This window comes from Saccopteryx leptura, chromosome 2 (genome assembly GCF_036850995.1).
Source record: "Saccopteryx leptura isolate mSacLep1 chromosome 2, mSacLep1_pri_phased_curated, whole genome shotgun sequence".
Lineage (NCBI taxonomy): Eukaryota > Metazoa > Chordata > Mammalia > Chiroptera > Emballonuridae > Saccopteryx > Saccopteryx leptura.
The window spans coordinates 181,934,468-181,957,574 of NC_089504.1; the positions used below are offsets into that span (position 1 = coordinate 181,934,468).

Consider the following 23,107-nt stretch of genomic DNA (forward strand, 5'->3'; position numbering starts at 1 on the left):
TCTGGAATTTATATTAAATTATTCCAACATAAAAAGTGGAAGGGTTAGATGAAACAATGTTAATAGAAAATTGTTGGAGCTGGGTAATGGTTGTAAGGCAGTTTATTACACTATTCTTTCTACTTTTGTGCACATTTAAAAATAATTGTAAAAAATTAAATATGAATGCTAAAAAAATGCTGCTACTCCTGTTCATCTGCTTTCCCCCTCAGCATTCATGTCACTGCACTGGGGCAGTCCCTGAGGCATCACAGGGGTTGGGATCAGGGTTTGATCATCTTTGTTTCCAGTACCCAGCCCAAAGGTTGGCACATGGTCTGTGCTCAATAAATGTGAATTTAATAAAAAGGTTGATGAATGGGTGGATAGATGACAGAAGACTGTATCAAGAGTAGGAGTCTCTCCAGGCTAGCATGCTTTACAATTTGAGTCACCTCTGTTTTCCACAGTGGGAGCTGCACAATCAGGGTGTGGGACTTGGTGGGGCTGGCTGGTGGGGGCATGCTGCCCATCTGGGTAGCTCTGAACCTGGAAAAAGTCTGACAAGGGCTAGTAGTCCCCATGGCCTTTCCTTACATGCCTTCAGTTCTGTCCTTGGTCTGTGGTCTTTTCCACCTCTTAGCTATGCTCTCACTTCTTCTCTCTTATCAGAGCCTCTCAGGAAAGGACTAGAAAGATATTCCTCCTGAGGTGTGAATGACCAATAACATTCAACCATGCCCCTTCCTAGAGACTTTGGCATTTAAATAAAGGACAAGGAGTATGTTAAGGGACAGACAAATGGTAGCATTGTGGGCTCCAAATCAGTCCTTAGGGAAGTTTGAAAAGTGAGAAAGTGTTCCTGGGCCCTGAAATTATGTCCTATTTACAACCACACACTCCACTTATGCATAGTGTCTTTCCTGAATTAACCGGGATAGGCAGACTTGAGATAAACAACTCAAGGCAAGAACAGCGTCATCTCTCCCATGTTCCCCTAGGACCATGGATGGTGAGGGGTACAGACAGAAAGGCCAAATTTCTTTCCTCAGTAGAAGGAACAATTCTACACACATCCTGCTCCACTCAACCCACCAGGGACTGCAGCTGGAGTGACTACCTCATCATACCCCAGAAATCCCTTCTGTTCCCTCCATGTGGGTACCCCACAGCTGGACCAGTGGAGGTACCCTCCTACTGCAGGAGACCTCACAGTTATAACCCCAATCCTCAGGGACTATCTCAGGTAAAACGAATGCTCTCTATCCTGTCATCAGGATTCTCTCCTCCTTTCACTACTCAGAGCCCTTACCCATCCACAAACCTAGTGGCATTATGCTATCTCTCCCTACATCCAACCCTCCCCTCTGAAGATAGTTGGGAAATTTTGTACTAAGGTTTAGATGGCTAAAAAGGCTTCCTACATGACTTCTCCCAGGAGTATTTGCATTTTACAAGGTTCAAGGCCTTAAGCAGAAGGCAGGAAGCTCTCCCAGGCCTCATGGTCTTCATATTGTAGAGGCCTTCAACGTGCTCTTTAAAAAATCATACCAAGTATATTAGTTATCTATTGCTACATAGCAAGTAACCACAAACTTAGCAGCTTACAAAAACATCCATTTATTTTCTCATAGTTCTATATGTCAGTAGTCTGAGCACAGTTCAACTGGGTTCTCTCCTTAGGATCTCACCAGGTTGAAGCCAAGGTGTCAATCTCGCGTAAACTCAGAATCCTCTTCATACCTCACTGCTGTTGGCAGAATTCAGTGCCTTGAGATGATAAGACTGAGGGCTGGGTTGAGGCTGCCTGCTGTTCTCAGCCACATGGCCCTCTTCACAACAGGACTGTCTGCCCCTTCAAGGCCAATAGGAGACAGTTTCTCTGATACTTCACCTTGTTCCAAGAGGTTTGACTGATTGTGAGGCCATCAGGATAACTAACCTTGTGGTGAACTCTCTCTTCTCTCTCTCTCTCTCTCTCTCTCTCTCTGTCTCTCTCTCTTCTCTAGGCCTGGCCACAGTGGTGGGATGTTATGCAGGATGTGCACACAAGGGGGCAGGAGTCTTGGGAACTCTCTTAGAATTCTGCTACCGTACAATTGGACAGGTGCCTACTGGGTTTATCTAAGCATGACTTCTTGTGCCCAGTAGCTCCAGAGACACACCTGCTTTCCAGGCATTCTGTTCCTGCTTTTGCAGAAATCATGCCAGAAGGGAGAGAGCTTTATAGCTCAGCTGTTCTCCCTGCAGCACTCTGGCAGGTTCTCTGAGGCCTGGAATGTAGATTGGCTTTGGTTTAGACAGGAAGTCCTCCAAGGAAAAGTACAGAGTTAGGGGAACTGACCACTTACCTGCCTCCTTCTCTCTCAATTTCTGTCTCCCTCTAACCCCTCTGCAAGCACCAAGAGAGAATGACACCAGACTAAAATTCACACCTCTTTTCTACCTGGTCTATTCGTACTTTTAGGGAAACCCCACACTCAAGAGCATTCTTTTCAAGTTATGATATGCTATTGGCAACAGAGGGAAAGTATGACATCCCACTGCCTGAAATGTTTCCAAAACAGTCAAGAGGTCCACCCCCTTGCATGATATAATCCTGCTTGGAGGCAGAAGGCTGGCTGAGATAACCCTAGAAAACTTCTACCAGCCACTGTCCATGCTTCACCCAAGCAAAGAAGAAAACCTGATTTGAAATTCTTAAATCTGTTCCATCAAGTCCTCCACTGGACTGTAAGCCCCACGAAGGCAGAGACTTTGCCTGCCATGTTCACTGCTTTATCCTCAATGCTTGGAGAGTGCCTAGTACATAGTAGGCTATCAATAAGTGTTTATCAAATAAATTAAATAATTAATTCTAAAGTTATCTTTGTGACTCTCAAAAACCTTCTTAAGGCCCTGGCGGGTTTGCTTAGTGGATATAGTGTCAGCCCAGTGTGCAGACATCCCAGGTTCAATCTCCAGTCAGGGCATGTATGAGAAGCGACCATCTGCTTCTCTCCCCCTCCCTCTCCCACTTCTCTTCCTTTTCCTCTCCCACAGCCAGTGGCTCAATTGGTTCAAGCATTGGCCTCAGGCACCAAGGATAGGTCGGTTGATTGGAGCATCAGTCTCAGACAGGGGTTGCCATGTAGATCCTGGTTGGGGTGAATGCGGGAGTCTGTCTTACTGACTCCCTTCCTCTCATTTAAAAAACAAAACAAACAAGAAATAAACCCTTCTTAATCTGACCTGTACCTTTTCTCTCCCAGAGCTGATGATCTCACCCTCTCGACTCCTTTGTAAGTTTACTTCATTTTATAGCCTCTCTTTTACTTGTATTTCCGACCCCCATTCTTCCATTGGGCCCTTCCCACTTGCGTACAGACTGTCCCAGATCTCCCCAGGTGAAAAAACAACTCTGCTTGGCTCTCTTCTTGGCTCTCTTTGATTCACTCCATGAACAGATGCCAAATTGCTGATTCAATCCTGTATGCCCTATTTGCAGTCTGTCTCCAGCCCTCACCAGTCTTCTAAAATGACTCTTAGGAAGGTCACCAATGATCTTTAATCACTAAATCTGATGGCCAGCCTCAACCTTCCTCCTCCCTCTTTTCTGCAGCTCTTGATATTTTTATCACCTCGAAACTCTGTCCTCAGCTCTCCTGTCTCTATAGAGCTCCTAAATCCTACATTTTGACCACAAAATCCCTAAGCATGCTAGTTACAAGTCATGTATGCGCCATCTTTTATTCTCCAGAGACATTTTAATTATGTTGCTATGCACTTCTGGACATTTCCCATGATTTCTATGTTAGAAGTCATGAGAGTACCCTCTGGTAGTTGATAATTAACAAGTAATTAAGAGGGAAACTACCTCAGGCAGAGCTTTTGTAGCAACTCTAAAGATGTTCTACAGGGTCATACTTTCTTACCCCTTGTCTGAGAACCTTGTACACGCTGTCATAATTCTACTCAACTATAACAGACCGATGAGCAAACCATAGGGGATATGCCCAGTCCCAGATCTGCCTCTTCCCTGCTGGTTGACTTTGGACAAGTTTCTTAACATCTCTGTGTCTCAGTTTTCTTACCTGTTAAATAAAGCTAATCCTGCTGACTCTGTCACTTGTGAGATTTAAGTTACATCACATAGCTCATGGCACATAGTAGGGGTCAATAAGTGGTAGCTATCTGATGATGACAATGATGATTATGAATGACTCTGAAGTCTCCATCCTTCGCCTTGATCCCGCATTTCCAACAGCCCACGGACCTCCCACCCACCTATACAAAGCCATTGTCCTTCCCCACTTCACCCAAAGCAACTTGCAATGACTTCCTTATTTGCCTACTAGCACCTTGGCTGCATTGCCATCCAGTCCCGCAACCTTCCGTTTGTCCTTGGATCCTCCTTTGCCTCATCCTCCACATATGTCAGCCTACAAGTCCTATAGCCACGCCCCTTTCCAGTATCTTTTGCAATTATCCTGACCTTTCCACCAGACTGTTGCCACATGGGCTCTTCCTTGACTCCTTCACCTGGACCATTCCAGCAGCCTCCTCACCACCTCCCTGCTTCCTTCTCACCCCCACCATCTACCTTACACACTATTACCATGATCAATGCTGTCACAAAGCAGATGTAAACACAGGCTTTCCATTGCTTGACACCAGACCCCAAAAGAAGCGCAAGTGCTTCCTTCTGACATTCAGAAGCTGAACAGTATAGCCTGACCTTCCTCCCAGCCTCTCCTACACAAAGTCCATGAACACAGCAGTTCAACTCTGCTCAGCTCTGAGCATTTGCTCATCCTGCAGTGTTCTCCCCATTGTCAGATCCCACTCTTGTTCCCTTCCCTCCAGGTAAAACTTGTCTCTTTTCTTCAGGTCTAATGTCAAAAGTGCCTTATCTACGAAGCCTTCTCAGTCCCCCAACAGACTTGGTCTTCTTTATTTGGGCCCCACAGAGAATGTTGTTTCTCCACTAATCTTGGTGATATTTATCCAATCCTTCTTCTCTTCCCCAGACTTCATCAGATCATAGGTTATCCGAGGCCTCAGACATGTCTTTGTCGTCCTCTGATCCATGTATAGCACCAGCAGAGCCTGGCACAGAACGACTGCTCACTGTCGTATCTGAGGTCAGTCGTTGGATCTTTTCCATTTGTTCCAATGTGTGGAACGCAACCCTTTCCCATTTATTCCTGCCTGTGTCTTCTGCACCCCCAGCCTGCAGCGTCCCCCACTGCTTTCTTCCCACCCTCAATGCTCTCTCTGTACCTACAGTCAGGATAGTGCTATCTCTCTTTGCATCCCTGGTGTCCAGTGCTGAGCCAGAGCCACTGTTGCAGTTAATAAATGTTTGCAGACATGGACTAAACTGAACTCTCTCCTATGTCCCTGGGGAAATAAAAATCCAGGCTAGCTTCTAGATCTGGGCTTGGAGTCAAATACTACAAGCTGCCCCCTCACTTCACATAGGGCTTGGGGACATGACAGTGCTCCAGGTCAGCTCCACCCGCCCTAACCCTGTTCTTAGCCAGGACCAGGTCAGAGAGTTGAGAGAGAGATGTGGGAGGGGAGAGGATAGCCCCAGGGAGGGAGGATTATCTGGGCCCACAAGTCTGCTCATTTCTCTCTAAATCCCATGAATCATGGGTAATTATGATCTCCCTTCTTCCCAAGAGAGCAATCTCTCAGCTTCTTCCAGAATAAACAGTGGAGGGGGCTCAGGGGCTTCATCTCTCTAATAAGCTCTCAAGGTGAATTAGAAGATGCTTCCTCTTTTCAGGTCACTGCTGAGAGATGGTGCCAAGCCCAGGTGGGGAAGGAAGCGCAGCTGCTGAGGAGCCATGGTGCTGAGGAGTTGGGGAGATCAGTTGGGGTGGGGTGGGGGCTTTCACATGTGAGCAAGGGTTTCCTCTGATCCAAGATTTCTCAACTGTAAACACTGAAACATGACATAACCTGTGCCTGCAGGACTTGGCGAAGCAAACTTCACCTGAGACTGAGGAGCAGAGAGTCTGGAGAGGGCAGGGAAGCTCAGGAGATGCTCAGGGCCACCCACAGGGGAGGATGGCCTGACTGGGCAGGGTGTGACCCCTGTGTCTTCTCTGTGTGCCCACTTCCTTGCCCCTTGTTCAAATACGGAAATGCTCAACATGGCGGGCGCTGAGGCCTGCCTGCAAGCAGGGCCCCCCTGCGAGCCAGGTAGGGATGGTGGTTGCTACAGCTCAGCTACTCCTAGGCCACAGAGAGCCCCCTCAGGTGAGCTGCACCGGGAAGCCTGCTTTGAACTCTAGGCTGGGCTACTGCCCTTTTTTGTGTCCCCATCATGCCCTGGGTGCCACTTCAATGGAACTACCCTTCCCTGTGACAGAGGAGAGAACGGTAGGTGCTATGTTAAAATCTTAGATGCTGGTGTCCAAGTCTTGGCTGCAAGAGGGAAGACCCATACCTGGGATGTATCCTCAAGCAAGTTATTTTATATCACTAAGCCTTAGTGTTCCTGTTCTCAAATGGGGAGAGCAGCAGTACCTAGCTGACTGGGATCAGATCTGAGGAGACAATGCAGGCCAGAGACGATGGTGGGCTGGCCAAGAGTGGGGGCTGGGGGATGGCAGGACAGGGTGGGATTTGGAAAATACTTAAGTAGGATACAGGGATGGAGCAGGTGCAGAGGAGAGAGAGGAGCCACAGAAAATGACTGGGACTCTAGAGTGGCTGAGGCAGTGGGACTGGTGGTTGGTGGACTGGGGAGATGATGATTGCCCAAGATTCCTCCCAGCCCAAAGACTATAGGATTTGTGTGACTGGCAGAGATCACAGGATCAGAAGATTAAATCCTAAATCTCAAAGAAAGCTAAAGTAGAGGTAGGTCCTGGCTGAAGTTCATGCCCATTTCCATTCCCCTTCAGGTCACTGAGTTATCATCTTCCCCTTTCATCATTCCAGCCTCTTCTTCATGCCAGGCACTGTGTCCAACACTGGGGACATAAGTCAAGTGCCCTGCCTTCAAGGAGTCAAGGAAACAGGAAACGAGGATGTAGGACTGACTGGGTATGGCAGGGAGCACCTGGCGGCAGGGTCACTGAGAAGGGCCATCCAGGAGGGCAGGGAAGGCTGCCGGGGCGGAGCAAGGAACACCAAAAGTGAGTCCCAAAGCAAGAAAATGAGTGACAGAGGCCAAGTGCAGGAGTATGGAGGGAGTAGGAACATCAGCAGTGGACGCAAAGGACACAGCATGTACAAAGCCCCAAAGAGATATGAGGCCATGAGGCCCAGAGAAGGTAAGCAACTTGCCCAAGGTCACAGTTCACTTGCAGAAGAAAGAGGAGCAGAGCTCAGTGTCAAGTAAATGTGTGCCATGTGTTTAATCACTTTGCTCTAGCCCCTCGATCCCTTTCGCCCCATTTCCTGTCCCAACACGCACCTGGCCCAGATACATGAGCCAGGGTTGGGTCCACCTCGCTGAGGACACACTGTCACCTCTAACCTTCACCTGCCTGGCCCCACTCCTGCTGGTCTGGCATGCAAACTCATCTATTAGAATTATGTCCACTATATATATATATTTTTTAAAAGGTCCATGGAACTAATCAGAACCCTGTACAACTCTCCACATCCCACCTAGTCATCAGAGTTAAAGTAATTCTCCTGCCCAAGCTGAAGCATGAGTTTTCTTTGCTGTTAGTAACTGGATACTCTTTAAATTGAACTGTACTCTCTCTGAGAGGCAGGTAAGGACCATACTTCCTTTTTTTTTTTTTTCTGAAGTTGGAAACGGGGAGGCAGTCAGACAGACTCCCGCATGCGCCCAACCAGGATCCACCCGGCACGCCCACCAGGGGGTGATGCTCTGCCCATCTGGGGCGTGGCTCTGTTGCAACCAGAGCCATTCTAGCGCCTGAGGCAGAGGCCACAGAGCCATCCTTAGCGCCCGGGCCAATTTTGCTCCAATGGAGCCTTGGCTGCAGGAGGGGAAGAGAGAGACAGAGAGGAAGGAGAGGGGGAGGGATGGAGAAAGCAGATGGGCGCTTCTCCTGTGTGCCCTGGCTGGGAATCGAACCTGGGACTCCTGCATGCCAGGCCAACGCTCTACCACTGAGCCAACTGGCCAGGGCACAGCTCTAATTGTTAATCAAGCTAAAATCCTCCTCTCCTATAGCTCTCATACATCAGTACCACTATTTTTGCCTGGAATGATACAAAATACATCTAATCCCTTTATCACATGCCAGCGCTTCCATATTGAAAGCTTGTTTTCATTTCTACAGTTTCACCATATGACTCTGGCCAACCCTGTTTTCTTCTTAGGAGAACCTCAGCATTCTGATTCCCCCTTTAATTAAAGCCCAGAACCAAGCACAGGCTCCAGACAGACCCTGAGCAATAGCCAGTGTGGGGCTCTAGCCAGCTGCTCCCTTATTCTGGGCCCTGTGTGCTCATGGCTCTGGCAGCTGCTTCAATGGCTATTGATTCGTAGTAAAGCTTACAGTGAACTGGAGCCCTAAGCTCCTTCTCCCAGGACCAAGGCTACTCATCTTATCCTGGTGCTGTGGGCTTTTCAAAGCAAAGAACGGAACTTTTATATTTTTCCCTATTTCATTTGATTTGTTTCATTTAAATCATCTTTCTGTCCTAGATTCTATCATCAAGGTATTAGCTCTTCCCTATTAGCTGTGTCATGAGAAAGTAATACCTTGCTAAAATGATTGAACCAGACAGGACCACGGATAGTGTCCCCTTTCACCCTAGAATTAGGACTGATGGAAAAATAAATGTTTCTGAGAATTCTGTTTGAGAAAAACCCACCTAAGTAAATTGTGATCTAATCTACTCTCTATCATGTCTACATGGATATCATGAGAGATTCTGTCAAACGCTTTATGAGAGCCAGATGCACTGAACTACAGCTGGTCCCTGATCCAGGATAACAGCTTGTCATTGAATACTAAAGAAAGAAATGGGGTTGATTTGGCTTGACTCAGTCTTAGTGACCTTTCTACTAGTTAGCCTTCCCAAGACTCACCTTGTCCACTGGGTGAAAGATTGGTTCTTTAGAATCGACTCGTTTCAGAGCATAAGGGACTTGGAGATGATTCAAGTTCTGATTCCCAATTTTGCTGATGAGAAACAGATGTCCAGAATGCTTAACTGGCATTCCTGAAGTCATAGAGTTAACTAAAGCAAGAACAAGGATTGGATGCCCTAGCCATGGCTCCAAGTTCAACACTCTTTCTTAACAACATCAAGTCATAATGTCTTTCTCTAAGCACATTCACACACGAGTGTGTGTGGGCACACACACGCATGCACACACACACTCATACATTTATAGATCTTCCTTCAGGTTTCTTAATTGTCCACCAAGAAAAACTGTGGCATTATCATTTGGGGAGGGTTCAGTGAGGACCCCATGACCGACCACTTTCTCCTCCTGCTTCACAGAATAGACATAAGGCCTAGACCTCTCAATGGGACTTACTCTCCAATAGGGGAGTTTTGGATTTCCCCCAATCTGGGTTAATCTTGGAAATCCTCAGTCTACCAGACCTGTCTTTGAACCTCATTTGAGCCTGTATGTGCCTAGGCATGGGGCTTGCCTAGGTGGGCAAGTAAGCTGAGCTATCTCTTCAAATTAGAGAGAGGAGATGGGACTTCCCCAGAGGACAAGGGGCCACTAGCCTAGCATTTGGGGCAGTCTAGTCTTCCTGCACGTGGTGAGAGGAGCTGAGCCCTGGACACACTGCCTAAGGGCCTGGCATTGCAAGGGTGTGACCCTTAGGGTAGAGGCTGACTGTATTGAAGATGGGGCTGTGCTGTGCGAGGAGCAGATTACTTAGCTCCATTTGAGAGAACTGGTGGCAAAACAAGTGTAGCTGCAGCAGAGGTGGGCTCAGATGGGGAGATCCCTGGTGCCCTGGACAAATCCCAAAGGCAAGGCCCCTTCACCACCCTTCCCACCCCCCTTGGAGGCCCTGGGTACCTGTTTATTCTTTAGGTCAAGGGAGAGTTCGTAATCTGAGGCAGCAGGGGCGTGGGAGCAGAGCGCTGTTGCCATGGCAGGCTGCTGCTGGCCAGGGGAGGCCGCACGGTGGGGGCCAGCCCTCGGGTAGGCACACCCCGCCCCTGGCCGCTCCTCCTCCTCCTGCAGCTCCTGGGCTTGAGCCTTCGGGGCATGGGCACTGGGTCTGCCGGCTGCCACCACCACCGCTGCCACCACGGAGTCCTCCACACCCCCACTGGCCTGGGCGCAGGAGCCGTCACTGTGAACAAAAGGCAACGGTGCTCGGTTGGGGAAAGGGGGACAGGGTGCATGTGGGTGTGGGGTGGCGGGTGAGACGGGACGCTCTGGCAGCAATGGGCCTTTCTATGGGTGGGTGCGGGCTGGTGGAGGTATCTCCTGCAGTCCCCTCTAGGAGGGGCTCCCTTGGCAGGGAATAGCCCCAGGCAAGGAGGAGTACCTAAACCTGGAGAGGGTATCCCACACAGAGAAAAGCAGCAGCTTTAACCAGAACTCATGAACCTCGGCTTAGAAGCAATAGAGCAGAGGAGATAAGAGTAGATTGCCCCTGGCCGGGCAGCTCAGTTGGTTAGCATCATCTTGATAAAACCAAGGTTGAGGGTTTGATCCCCAGTCAGGGCACATATAAGAATCAACCACTAAATATATAAATAAGTGGAACAACAAATCTCTCTTTGTTTCTCTAAAATCAATTTAAAAAAACAGGCTTTTAAAAAAAAGAGTTGATTGCCTGGGTTAAAATGTAGGCTCTGCCTCTTATTAGCTGTGGGACTCTGAGCAGATGACTTAACCTCACTGTGCCTGTTTCCCCATCTATAAAAAGTCTTAAAAACAGCGCCTGGTTCATGGTAATTGCTGTGTGTAAGTGTCAACTATCAGAATTATCAGTGGGCTAGTTCTCTGGCCATTGGCTTAAGTAGCTGGGAGGAAGCTGACCCACACTGAAACAGTTCCATCTTTTGCCCAAATGGGTCTTGGGGAAGGAGTGATGCTTATAGGCCTGGCTTAGGCACAAAGCCTCTCCAGGGGAGGTAGAGACCAGCTTTTTTGGGCTGTGTCTGAAGAGGAGGGTTCTTGCTCTACTGGGTTTGGGAAGCATCTGTTCATTCTTCCCTGGCCTCTACCCCTTCTCTCATGAAGCCACCAGCGGGTAGGGTTGTAGCTGCTTCCTACCTCCCCATTAAAAGACACCTGTTAGCTGGACCAGCACACGCCAGACTGCCCTGGGATGTTAGTGCACTTAGGTTGTTCCTTTCCCCAGCCAGCCTCCAAGTTCTACCCTTCCCTCAAGGCTCAGTGTTAAGCCATCTCCTCCATGAAGCCTTCCCAGGTGACTCCAGCTTCCACTGCTCTGTGTGCTGGAACACCAGGAGCTGCTCTTAAGAGAGTCACTGTCTAGTTCACAGAATAGAAGCATCGTGGCTCCATCAGACTAAGAAGTTTTTGCTCAGCAAGAGAAACTGATAACAAAATAAACAGACAGCCAACTAAATGGGAAATGATATTTTCAAACAGCAGCTCAGATAAGGGCCTAATATCCAAAATATACAAAGAACTCATAAAACTCAACAACAAACAAACAAACAATCCAATAAAAAAAATGGGAAGAGGACATGAACAGACACTTCTCCCAGGAAGAAATACAAATGGCCAACAGATATATGAAAAGATGCTCATCTTCTTTAGTTATTAGAGAAATGCAAATCAAAACTGCAATGAGATACCACCTCACACCTGTTAGATTAGCTATTATTAACAAGACAGGTAATAGCAAATGTTGGAGAGGCTGTGGAGAAAAAGGAACCCTCATACACTGTTGGTGGGAATGTAAAGCAGTACAACCATTATGGAAGAAAGTATGGTGGTTCCTCAAAAAACTGAAAATAGAACTACCTTATGACCCAGCAATCCCTCTACTGGATATATACCCCAAAAACTCAGAAACATTGATACGCAAAGACACATGCAGCCCTATGTTCATTGCAGCATTGTTCACAGTGCCAGGACATGGAAACAACCAAAAAGCCCGTCAATAGATGACTGGATAAAGAAGATGTGGCACATATACACTATGGAATACTACTCAGCCATAAGAAATGATGACATCAGATCATTTACAGCAAAATGGTGGGATCTTGATAACATTATACGAAGTGAAATAAGTAAATCAGAAAAAACCAGGAACTGCATTATTCCATACGTAGGTGGGACATAAAAGTGAGACTAAGAGACATTGATAAGAGTGTGGTGGTCACGGGGGGAGGGGGGAGAGGGAAAGGGAAAGGGGGAGGGGGAGGGGCACAAAGAAAACTAGATAGAAGGTGACAGAGGGCAATCGGACTTTGGGTGATGGGTATGCAACATAATTGAACGACAAGATAACCTGGACATGTTATCTTTGAATATATGTATCCTGATTTATTGATGTCACCCCATTAAAAAAATAAAATTATAATAAAAAAAAAAAAGAAGCATCGTGGCTCACAGCGTGGGCTCAAACCCAAGGTCTGACACTGTGTGGCTTTGTCCAAGTTGCTTTCTCTCTGAGCTCTGGTTTTCTCTCTCTCTCTCTCTTTTTTTTTTTTTTTTTTGGTTTTCTCATCTGTATAATAGAGGTACTGGTTCCTACCTTACTGGGTTATGGTTGGGGTGGAGGTAAAAGAGTCAGTACATGTAAGGTGTTTAGCACGGTGTCTGGCAGAGGAAGTGCTCAATAAACATTAGCTCCTGTTTTCCCCATCTGTCCCCTCCCAGAGGCCAGGGCCTAAATTCCACTTGATTCCCTTTCCCCCATTTAGTGCTGGGCAAAGGATGAGCTCAATAAATATTTGCTGATGACAGAATTGAATAGAACCCAAAGACCAGAGGATGGTCTCTGCAGTGGACAGTGACAGAAGGTCAGGAATGAAAGGGATCCTGAGGTTATCTAGTTCAGCCTTCCAATCTCCCTTTTTTTACAAATGAGTAGTAGGAGCCCAGGGAGGTGGGGTGGCCCTAATTAGAGAGCTAGGCAACATCAGGACTTACTTATTTCTTCCAAGGCTTTGCTCCCATGTAAGATATCCAAAATTGTACCAGAGAGGAGACCTCTTACTTTCGCTTCCACCCACCTTTGGAGCCTCCTGGTGCTAGAATAACCGAGGGCAGGCTGAAGAACCTTCTCTTCATGAAACTTCCATCTGTCCTCCCAGCATTCCCCTGTCCCCCACCCCCCACCCCACCCCCAAGATAAAGGAGAGCTCATAGGCCTGCTCTGGAACCAGGAACCTCAAACTCCCTAAGGCACTCCTCCTTGCTACTGTGTATTCCTTTGCTCTGTCGTTTCCTGTGTGGCCATCACTGAAGCTACATACTGTATGTAGTTGGATGCGCTCTAGATATCTGATGTTTTTTTTAAAAAAACTAGTATCACCAGGAGGCTCTTTTAAAGCTCTAACTTCAACCTCTCTTGCTAAAGTATATGCCTGTTCTTCCTGCAGGGTCACAGAAATAGCCCTTTCCCTCTGTGAGCACAACCTATCTCCAGACCCTGGAGGGCAACATTCTGTCTCATCCATCTCCTCTACGATCACCCTTGGCACTGATAGCCAAGGCTTCTCCATCCCTAAAGGTTTCAAGACTCTAAAGAACTGGTGGCTACTCAGGGTTACAGACACCTTTAAAAATAGCTCTTGAAGAAAGGAGGAAGGAGAAAGAGAAGAAGGAGGGAGGGAGGGAGGGAGGAAAGGAAGGAAGGAAGGAAGGAAGGAAGGAAGGAAGGAAGGAAGGAAGGAAGGAAGGAAGGAAGGAAGGAAGGAAGGAAGGAAGGAAGGAAAGAAAGTTGGGGAGGGAGGGAGGAGGAAATGGCTCTTTCTTTTCTGATTGCTGGAGTGTGTTTGGCAAGAGGTTCTGGGGAGTTGATGCCACTCAACAGCAGGGCTCCACCAGCAAAACAACAGAGGCTGGTAGATAAACAGATCAGCTTCCTCCTCTCTTGGGCAAAACAACTGAGGCACATTCCGTGCCATCTCCCCAAAATGCCCAGTGCAATGAACCCCCCGTTAGCCAAAGCAATGACTGATCACTACTGAACCTGTATTGGCTTCCTTCTTTTCTGTGTCTCATTCCCAACTCCCCTACTGACAATTCCTAGAGACCCTTTGGCCCAAATAAACTAGTGTTAAAACAAAATAAAATATAAAAATAGCCTTATTTTTTATGAGCAGGAGAGACAGACAGGAAGGGAGAGAGAGATGAGAAGCATCAATTCGTTGACTCATACTTGAGTTACTTTAGTTGTTCTTTGATTACTTCTCATATGTGCCTTGACCTGGGGGCTCTAGCCAAGTCAATGACCCCTTGCTCAAGCCAGCGACCCTGCACTCAAGTTGCTGAGCCCGTACTCAAGCTGGATGAGCCAGTAACTTCGGAGTTTCAAACCTGGGACCTCAGCATCCCAGGTCAAGGCTTTATCCACTGTGTCACCACCTGGTCAGGCTAAAAATAGCCTCCTTTGTGGCCCATCCCTCTGGATATAAAGGCTGAAGGCCCTCTCACCTGAACTCATTCACAGGGCCTAGGAGTTAGTTAGGCTGCCATCTCCAGCACATGCACATGTGTGTCCATCATGTGTGTGCATGCATTTGCACACACACAGACACATACATACACACACACTCACGCACATGCAATGTTTCTAACTGGCCGTGAGGCTCTGAGTAATTCACGTTCTCCTCCTGGTCAGTCTCCTCACCAGTCACATGAGGGGAGCTTCCTCATCTCTCCCAGGACCCTTCTAGCTCAGACATCCTGGGAATTTGGGTTGCAGTGCTAAGAGCAATCCAACAAGGCCCCCCAACCCCAAGGTTCCAGGCTCTCGACCTTGTGGAACCAACTCCACCTTTGCCCACTGTGTGCACAAAGCCACCTGAGACACTGCGGCCCTCCCAGGCATATGATTAAGAGTGTAGAAAGGGGACCCTGTCCTTGCCTTCCTTCCTTAGACTTCTCCACAGACTTGTGTGGTAGAAAGTGACCATGGAAACTCAGGACCGCCCTCATCAATATGGCAAAGTTTAAGGTTATATAATGGAGAGAAAAAAAACAAAAAAACATGGGCTTTGGTTTCAGGAAGACCTGGGCTAGAACCCTGGTCTGCTGCTTACTCTGTGCCCTTAAGCAAGTTATATACTTGACCTCCTCATCCACAAAACAGGCATCCTAATAACTCTTTTGCAAGGTTGCTGTGAGAAATAAATATAGCTTGCAGAGCACCTAGTACATTGCCTGGCACTCAGTAGTCCTTGAGAAGTGGTGATGGCGGTGGTGGTTGTATTCTGAGCTGGAACCCTATAGCATGGAGTCTCAAAGAAATCCCCAGGAAAAAAGCATGGAGAATTCCTAAGTGGAAAGGGTTATCCTGTCAACCTCCATGAAAAGAAACAATAGGAATGGAAACAATAGTGTATTTTTTGTCATACCTCTTGGCCTTTCTTAGCCTTCCAGTCTACCTCCCAGGGTGTTTAGGAAGAAGACTGAAGACGGACTGGCTTCTTCCCACCCGTTCTCCACCCAGGGGAGCAGCAACGGAGTGAAGGGCCTTGCTCTGGGGTGTCATCAAGTCTTGGAACCCATGGCCTCTGAGGCACCACCTACAGGCAGTCACTTTAACTGCAGCCACCACAGTGTGAGGCATCCCCTAGGCAGGCATTTTCCTGATGCCTGGTGTGTGGATTTTGCTTTGGTCACTTTGTCAGGAAGCAGCAGAGGCCTGAGTGTTCAACCCCTCTATTTAAAGGCTGAGAATCAACAGAATGTCCCCAGCGTCAGTTTCTCTCTCTGCACTCCATCTATAAAAATGGTCCAAGGAAAAAGGTTTGAATCTTCATCCTAGGCTGTCATAGCCTAGGGTCCATAGTCTTTTATGGAGTTGGAAGCCCATTGCCCCATCATTCCTCCCAGGACAGTCTGTGTGTCCCTTAAGATTCCAGAGTTTGCTAGGCTGACCTCACATCATGAAGCTGCCATCCCTAGTGGGTCATATTTCAGGCAGCCTGGCACTTGGAAAGGAATCATGTAGAATTCACTCTGTGGCATGCCTAGCTTCTTGTAAGCCCCTTCCTTGAGCTCCTGGGTGGGTGGGGGGGAGATCCTGGTATTCTTAGCTGTCATGGGCTCCACATCCAGCTGCAGAAACAGGATCCTTGAATAGAAGTCACCAGCCTGGAGAAACTTAAGGTCAGTGCTGATATACGGGAGATGTTAGTTACAAGAGTCTTGCCTGACCCGTGGTGGCGCAGTGGATAAAGTGTCGACCTGGAACACTGAGGTCGCCAGTTCAAAACCCTGCACTGTCTGATCAAGGCCCATATGGGAGTTGATGCTTCCTGCTCCTCCCCCCTTTCTCTCTCTCATTCACATTTTCTCTCCTTTCTAAAATGAATAAATAAAAAAAAGTTAAAAATAAAAAAAAGAGTTTTCCCTAGGTTGGGGCATCCCTTTGAGAAGGTAAAAAGTAGAATGTGGGTGGCACCAAAGTGAGAGGTTCTTAGAAGGCTTTGGTTGTGCTCACGTGACTGTAGGCTGATACATACACAGGGGCCCTGGCCATTTATGGAGGTTATTCTCTACATGAGAACACAGGACTAGAGTATGAAAAGGAAAGTCTTTGAGAAATTGAGGGAACAAGAGTTACTCAGAAGAATATTGCATGTGCCCAGGACCAGAATGACCTGTATGTTGGAGCGGAACATCACATTGGAGGAGGGCCACTCATGTGAAAAGCCAGCTTGTGCTCAGAAGGATGCTGGGTACCTGCTGAGCATGCCTCATCCTGGCACATATATGACTCCCCTGTGGTACCAGTGACCACTCCAGCTTATCTCCCATCTCTGCTATCAGAGTTGACTTCCTAAAATGCAGACGCTTAAATGCTAATTCTCCATTCAACACTCATCAGTGACTTTCCAGTACTGCTGGGATAAAGTCCAGCGGTGTGGCACTCAGGAGCATTCATGAGCCCACCCCAATCTCCCTTTCCAGCCTTATCTCCACTGCATGACCTAACCACTCTATCCACACTGAAACCTCAGAAATCTGCCAGCCCTCTCAGACCACCATGCCTCTCTCACTTGACTTCCTTCTTCCTGAAATACCTTTTCCTCTCCATGCCCCTACTTTTCCACCGGCCTTTCTCTGACTTGTCAACTGTTTTGAGACGCACTCATTGTCCCCCAGAAAGAGTCAGTCTCACCCCCATTGTGCTCTAATAATTCCTGGCACCTGCCTCCATTCCAGCAACAACCCCTTCATGCTCCAATTATTCACTGTTGCATCTTTCTTCTTCACCAGACTGCCATGTACACCTTTTTTTCTCACAGGTGCTTATCACAGCAGGCTGGCTTATGAAGCATGCTTAATAAATGTTAAATGGATGGATGGGTAGACATATGGGTGGGTGGGTGAGTGGGTAATTGGACATCATTTAATCCATCCCACTTTCTCAAGGGCAGAGACACTGGAGTGGGTTTGGTGATACTCCACCCAGATCCTCCTTCAAAGAATAACTTTCTGCCAAGCTCTGGGAGGGCTGTTGGAGGCTGCCTTCAGTGGTCAACTCCATCAGCTACTACAGGGATTGTCTCAGCTACAGAGAGCAACTTGGCCCAAAGTCATGTCTTCCCCAGGGCTGTCTGCATTTAATGACTAATTGAAATGGTGATATAAAGGCTCAGCCATTCTGACCCAGCATGGGGTTTGTTGATAGGTCATTCATTCCAGAGCTCTCCAGAGGGTTGGCCAAGTCTTCTGAGGCACCTCCCTTGCATTTGAGTTCTCGCTTTGCCCTATGTGGCCCTGGGTGTTGATGCCAAGCACATCCCCTAGCAACTAACTCTAGGGCTCAGAATCTGCTTCCCAGAGAACCCAGTAAGCAGTGGATACCCAGCTTTTCATTTTCCTTACATTTTCTTGATAGCCAGGACCACCCTGCTCTCCCTACCCCCAGACCTGCGAGCATTTCTGAGTTCTGGCAACTTTGATAAAAATTCTGGGCTCTTTCCTCAGAAAAATGCACTTTATTTCATACATGCCCAATTTTACCTCCACGTTGAGAGTCCTTACAGACTCCATGGATGCGGGCTGAAAATGCTGTTCTGAAGAGAGGATCATGGGTTATCTTTCATATGCTGAGGACAGCACCAAGGGTTGTAGGCAGCTCTGGTCATAGAGAAAATGGTTGGGTACCACACACCACAGAGTTTTCAGACACTAGTCACTGTTGTTGTCAACACTGATGGAATGAATCCTCATTCACAAGTTAAGAAGGCTTGAGTGGAGTGAGGCCCCTGGCTCTGCAATTTACAAGCCGGTGATCTTGAGCCTGATACTTACTTCTCTGCACCTTTGTTTTCTCATTTGCAACAGGGGGATGTGACTATCTTTCTTCCAAGAGAGTGATGAAGATGAAATGACTTCCTAGGTTGGTGTGCTGGCCACCACAGGAAATCTAGCCTTTAAGATGAATGAGAGAGATGGAAGGTGCCAGCAGGACCCCAGCCAGGAAGCTGAGTCCCTGTGAGGAGCCGGAGGGGACAAGAGAACTGAAGAGTACAAGAGGGTGAGGAGAGGGCGTGGGCTCTGCTTGGAGTGGAAGACTTCCCTGCCCGAGGCACGCAGGCTCAGCAGTCACACCAGAGGCTCAGCATTCACACCAGAGGCTGGCTTGCGTGGTGGTGGCCTTGGGCACAAAGGTGGAGAAAGGAATGAGGAAGAGCCTGGAGGCCCACTCCTGAGGTCTGTTGGTACCTATGGTAGTGGGCAGCTTGTGGCAGTGGGGCCAGGGGGCAGGCAGCTTTCCCCTGTGCTCAGTGGCTGGAATGGTAATTATTAGAGTTGCTAGGAGTGTTTTAAAGGCTGTAGGCCTCACAAGACCAGGAGACTCCCCCAAACTAGATTATTCCAGATCAACCAGCCTTTCTTAAAGCTCTTCTGGGACAAAGAAAGAGGCATTTCCCAGACAAAGGCTAATAACATGCCTTGCATCTCAAGATCTTTCAGCCTTTACTAAAACACTTCTTTCTCTCCTTTATATGAATCAATAGTGATCTTAGGTAGTCAGAACAGTCACTGAACTGTTCTGGGAAGCCAAGTGTCCTTTAAGGTCCCAAATGGTACTGGGGAGGGCTGATATGAATAGAGGGCCAGTGTTAAAAACAAATTCACTCTGTGCTAATTCAAAGAACAGGCTGGAAAATGCTGCTCAAGGTGGTGGAAAGCACTGGGAGTCAGGGTCCACCTTCCCCTCCACCCACAAGCGCCAGGATAGCCTTAGGTGCCTGGCGCCTTTCTGGACCTCTCTTTCCTCGTCATGAAACAGATATCATGACATCTGGAAGGAAGGAGGGGCCCTACTCGCTCCCTCTCCCCTTCCTTCAGCGCTGGCCCAGAGCCCGCACTGCCCCATCCCTGCTCACGCCTACCAGTCAGCCCGTAACACCCAAGGACATAGCACAAGCCTCCCCTTGCTTCCCTTACATCATTTAATCCAAGCCAGCACCTCCTCTGGCCCATGGCTCTTTGAACTCCATTATCTAAGCTGGAAGCCAGGTCTCAGAATAGAAACCCCTGGAGGAGGGCAGCTGTGGCTTTCTGGGCTCATTCACTTGGAGAGGCTGCCCTGACTTCATTGGTTTTGACAGATGCGTCTCCCTCCCATCTCTTGAGGGCCCTGAGAGAGTAAGTTATTCTCTCTCCTGTCAGCTCCTTCGAGATGCCAGACTTGGGTCTCACAGCTGTTCCAAAAGGCACTGGCCAGTTTGGTTTGTTTGTAGGGCTTTCTGTCAAAGGGATCACTTCTCTGGGCTGAGCCCTTCCCATACCCAGAATCACAGGACTAAGGGTGCTCACTCAAGGTGGGTCACAGGAGCAGCTCATGCAACCTGTCCCCAGATGTCCAAAGTGGAAAGCACCTCTGCTTACTTAGCTCACTCCACAGTGGAACTATTTAGCACCTGAGCATGTCAGAACCTGGTGCACTCCAGAGAGGCCTTATCTAGAAGCTTCCTCAGGAGAGCTCCCTCACAGGCTCCCAAGCTGGCCACACTGACTAATGCTATTGTATTGGCCCTTCAATCCTAATATTTTTTAGTATTTTATTTTCTCACAAACAGGCATGGATTTGGTAGCGAAACAAAGCTCTAAGGACAGCCTTCCTGTTCCCTGACCCCTCCACATACACTGTAGTTTCACAAGTGCACTGGGCAGACAGGATTCTGTGCCCCTGAATACACCTCAGACTCCTCACTTTCTCTGTCTGCCCCCGTTATCACCGCTAAGGTAAGATACTTTCCCCCTAGGACCATTCTCATCTCACTGGCCTTCAAACGAAGCTCCAGGACCGCTCCCTTAAAAACTTTCCCTGAACACAAAACCTAGTCCTCTCACAGCGGGGATGCACAGCAGTTATCATTTACAGTTCACCTAGTGAACTCTGGTTCTTACTTAATTTCTTCTTTTACTATAAACTATTCTATAACACAAATATGAATAACACAGATAAGGTATAAAGAAAAATATACACCCGTACCCAGCTCAAGAAAGAGCACATTTGAAGCCTTTAATGTGGCCCTAGTCAGCTGGCTCAGTGGTAGAGCATCAGACCAGCATGTGAAAGTCCCAGGTTCAATTCTGGTCACGGCACACAGGAGAAGAGACCATCTGCTTCTCCTCCCTTCCCCCTCCCCCTTCTCTCTCTATCTCCCCTTCTCCTGCAGCTATGGCTCAACTGATTCAAGTGCATTAGCCCCAGACATGGGAGGTGCTAAAAATACCTCAGTTGTGAGCAAGGGCCCAGATGGGAGGAGCATCAGACCCAGACAGGAGTTGCTGGGTGGATCCCAGTCGGGGCACATGCAGGAGTCTGTCTATCCCTCCTCCTCTCACTTAAGTTAAAAAAAAAGAAAGAAAGAAGAAGCTTTTAATGCCCTGTGTACTTCTCCTTCCCTCCTCAGAGACCCCTGTCCTGAATTTGTGTTTCCAGTTCCCCAATTTCCCTTGGGGCAAATGCTGCTTGTCCTTTGTGAGCCTGTGGCAGCTGCTGTGCGGGAGCACCAGTGTGCGTGGTGTGCAGGACAGGACTAAAGATCTTCAGACCTTTGAGAAGCTCCTCCAGCACGCGATCCTACATGCTAGCAGGACTGCAAGATGGCAGGGATCTGACCACAGCTGGTGTGTCCTTTATTTCAGTATGGAAGACTTGCAGGAGAGAAAACAGACTGGTCCCTTCAGGACGCACCCCCATGCTGGCCCTCTGTCAGGAGTCACACAGCTGATGCTAGGAGAGGTATACTGAAGAGAGGCATTTGTTGTTCACTGGCTGGGGAGCTGGGAGTCTGGTCCAGGGTTGAGTGCCTCTGAGGTCCCTGAAAGGAGGGAGCACATGAGGCCATGGGTAATGTCAGCCAACTCATGATTGGGGGCAGCTCTGTGGCAGCTACATGTTGTGGACCGTAAGTGGCAAAAAGCCATTGTAGATTCCAGGCTTGGCAAAAGACTAAGTTCTCCCCTCTCCATCTCCATATTTGGCTTTGATGCTGAGTGTTTGCACCCACTCCACTTGCTTCCTTGGGTTGCTGGAAGCAAAATACATGCCCTTCCTCTGACTCTTTGTTTGTTTCAGATGTTGGTAGATTTCACTAATGCATCCTGTTTTATGCCTTGGGAGAGTTCCTGTCTTAGCCTTGGATGTGCAACTTTGTATCAGAGTCCTTGATTTGCATATGGCTATATAATAAAGCGAACTGGGGCTATGGGGCACTCGGATACTGCCAGGCAGTTTGAAGAGTCCTCCCGGTCCCATCGTTTTTGTTTTGACAAGTGTGTTTTCTTAATTCCGCACCGTTATTAGGAGCCGCGCTGGTCCGTGGCAAGTGGCGCCTGAACAAGGACTTGAGTATGAGTACCAGGAAACTAAAACTGAAGGAAGGTGACGGAACTCCCCAAAGTGAAGTGCGCACAATGAGTAAAGAAAGTTTTGGGGGAAAGTGTAGTTGGGAGTAAAAGAATATGGGACAGATAGGGTAAAAAATAAAGGACCTTTTTGTAGAAATGTTTCCGTATGAAGACAACTCGTTGTCTGAAGAGTATCAGGGTGAGCCGGAAACAGAGGGATGTGAATATGATGATAACTTGGAGTTTGAGGATGACGGGGGGATGAAAAATCCGTGGCTATGGCTGCCTTAGCCGAAGGGGCCTCCACTGCCCTCAGCTCCTTCCTACATTCAACCCTCTGCTCCTCCGTTCCCTCATTGGGCTGATTGTGGAGTCTATAGCTCAAAATATGGGAAATCCCCTCTCCAACAATCTATAGACCAGGCTCGAAATGTAGGGGAAACAATAGATGGCTTTGCCTGTTTTCCTGTTGTGGAAAGACAGGATGATATGGGGAGACTAGTGTGAGAACATGAACCTGTACCTTTTAAAACTCTGAAAGAGCTTAAACTTGCTTGTGCTCAGTATGGGCCTACTGCCCCTTTTACACTTGGTTTATTAGATACTATTAGGGCAAAGGCTCTTCCCCCAAATGACTGGAAGGCAATTGCTCATGCTTGTCTCTCCGGGGGTGATTATTTGCTGTGGAACTCAGACTTTCATGAAAAGGCTATAGAGCAGGATGAGAAAAATCAGCAAGAGGAGGTTGCTATTACTGTAGATATGTTAACTGGAGAAGGACAATATGCCCGTACAGCAACTCAATTAGAGTATCAACCAGCTATTTATGATATAATTGATCAGATAGCCACACAGGCATGGAAATGACTGCCTATTCCAGGGACCAAAATGGAAGAATTTGGTAAAATTAGGCAGGGTGCAGACGAGCGATTTCAAGACTTTGTCTCACGGCTAATTCAAGCAGTTGAGAGAATAGTAGGGGATAAAAATGTGGGAAAGGTTTTATTTATTTATTTATTTATTTGGTATTTTTCTGAAGCTAGAAACGGGGAGAGACAGTCAGACAGACTCCCGCATGCGCCCGACCAGGATCCACCCGGCACGCCCACCAGGGAGCGACGCTCTGCCCACCAGGGGGTGATGCTCTGCCCCTCCGGGGCATCGCTCTGTTGCGACCAGAGCCATTCTAGC

At 48.0% G+C, this 23,107-nt stretch overlaps 1 protein-coding gene across 7 annotated transcripts in view; it reads right to left on the reverse strand.

Annotated features, from left to right (window-relative positions):
* Window positions 1-23,107, reverse strand: part of IQSEC3 (IQ motif and Sec7 domain ArfGEF 3) — a 125,971-nt gene that overhangs the window by 43,057 nt on the left and 59,807 nt on the right. For all 7 annotated transcript variants that reach the window (XR_010749288.1, XR_010749287.1, XM_066369552.1 and 4 more), the window contains exon 3: window positions 9,950-10,229. Coding sequence is in view for 5 of the 7 variants with exons in the window: in XM_066369552.1 (XP_066225649.1) it covers window positions 9,950-10,229 (280 nt within the window). In the remaining 2 variants the exon portion in view is untranslated. The remainder of the gene's footprint in view (window positions 1-9,949; window positions 10,230-23,107) is intronic.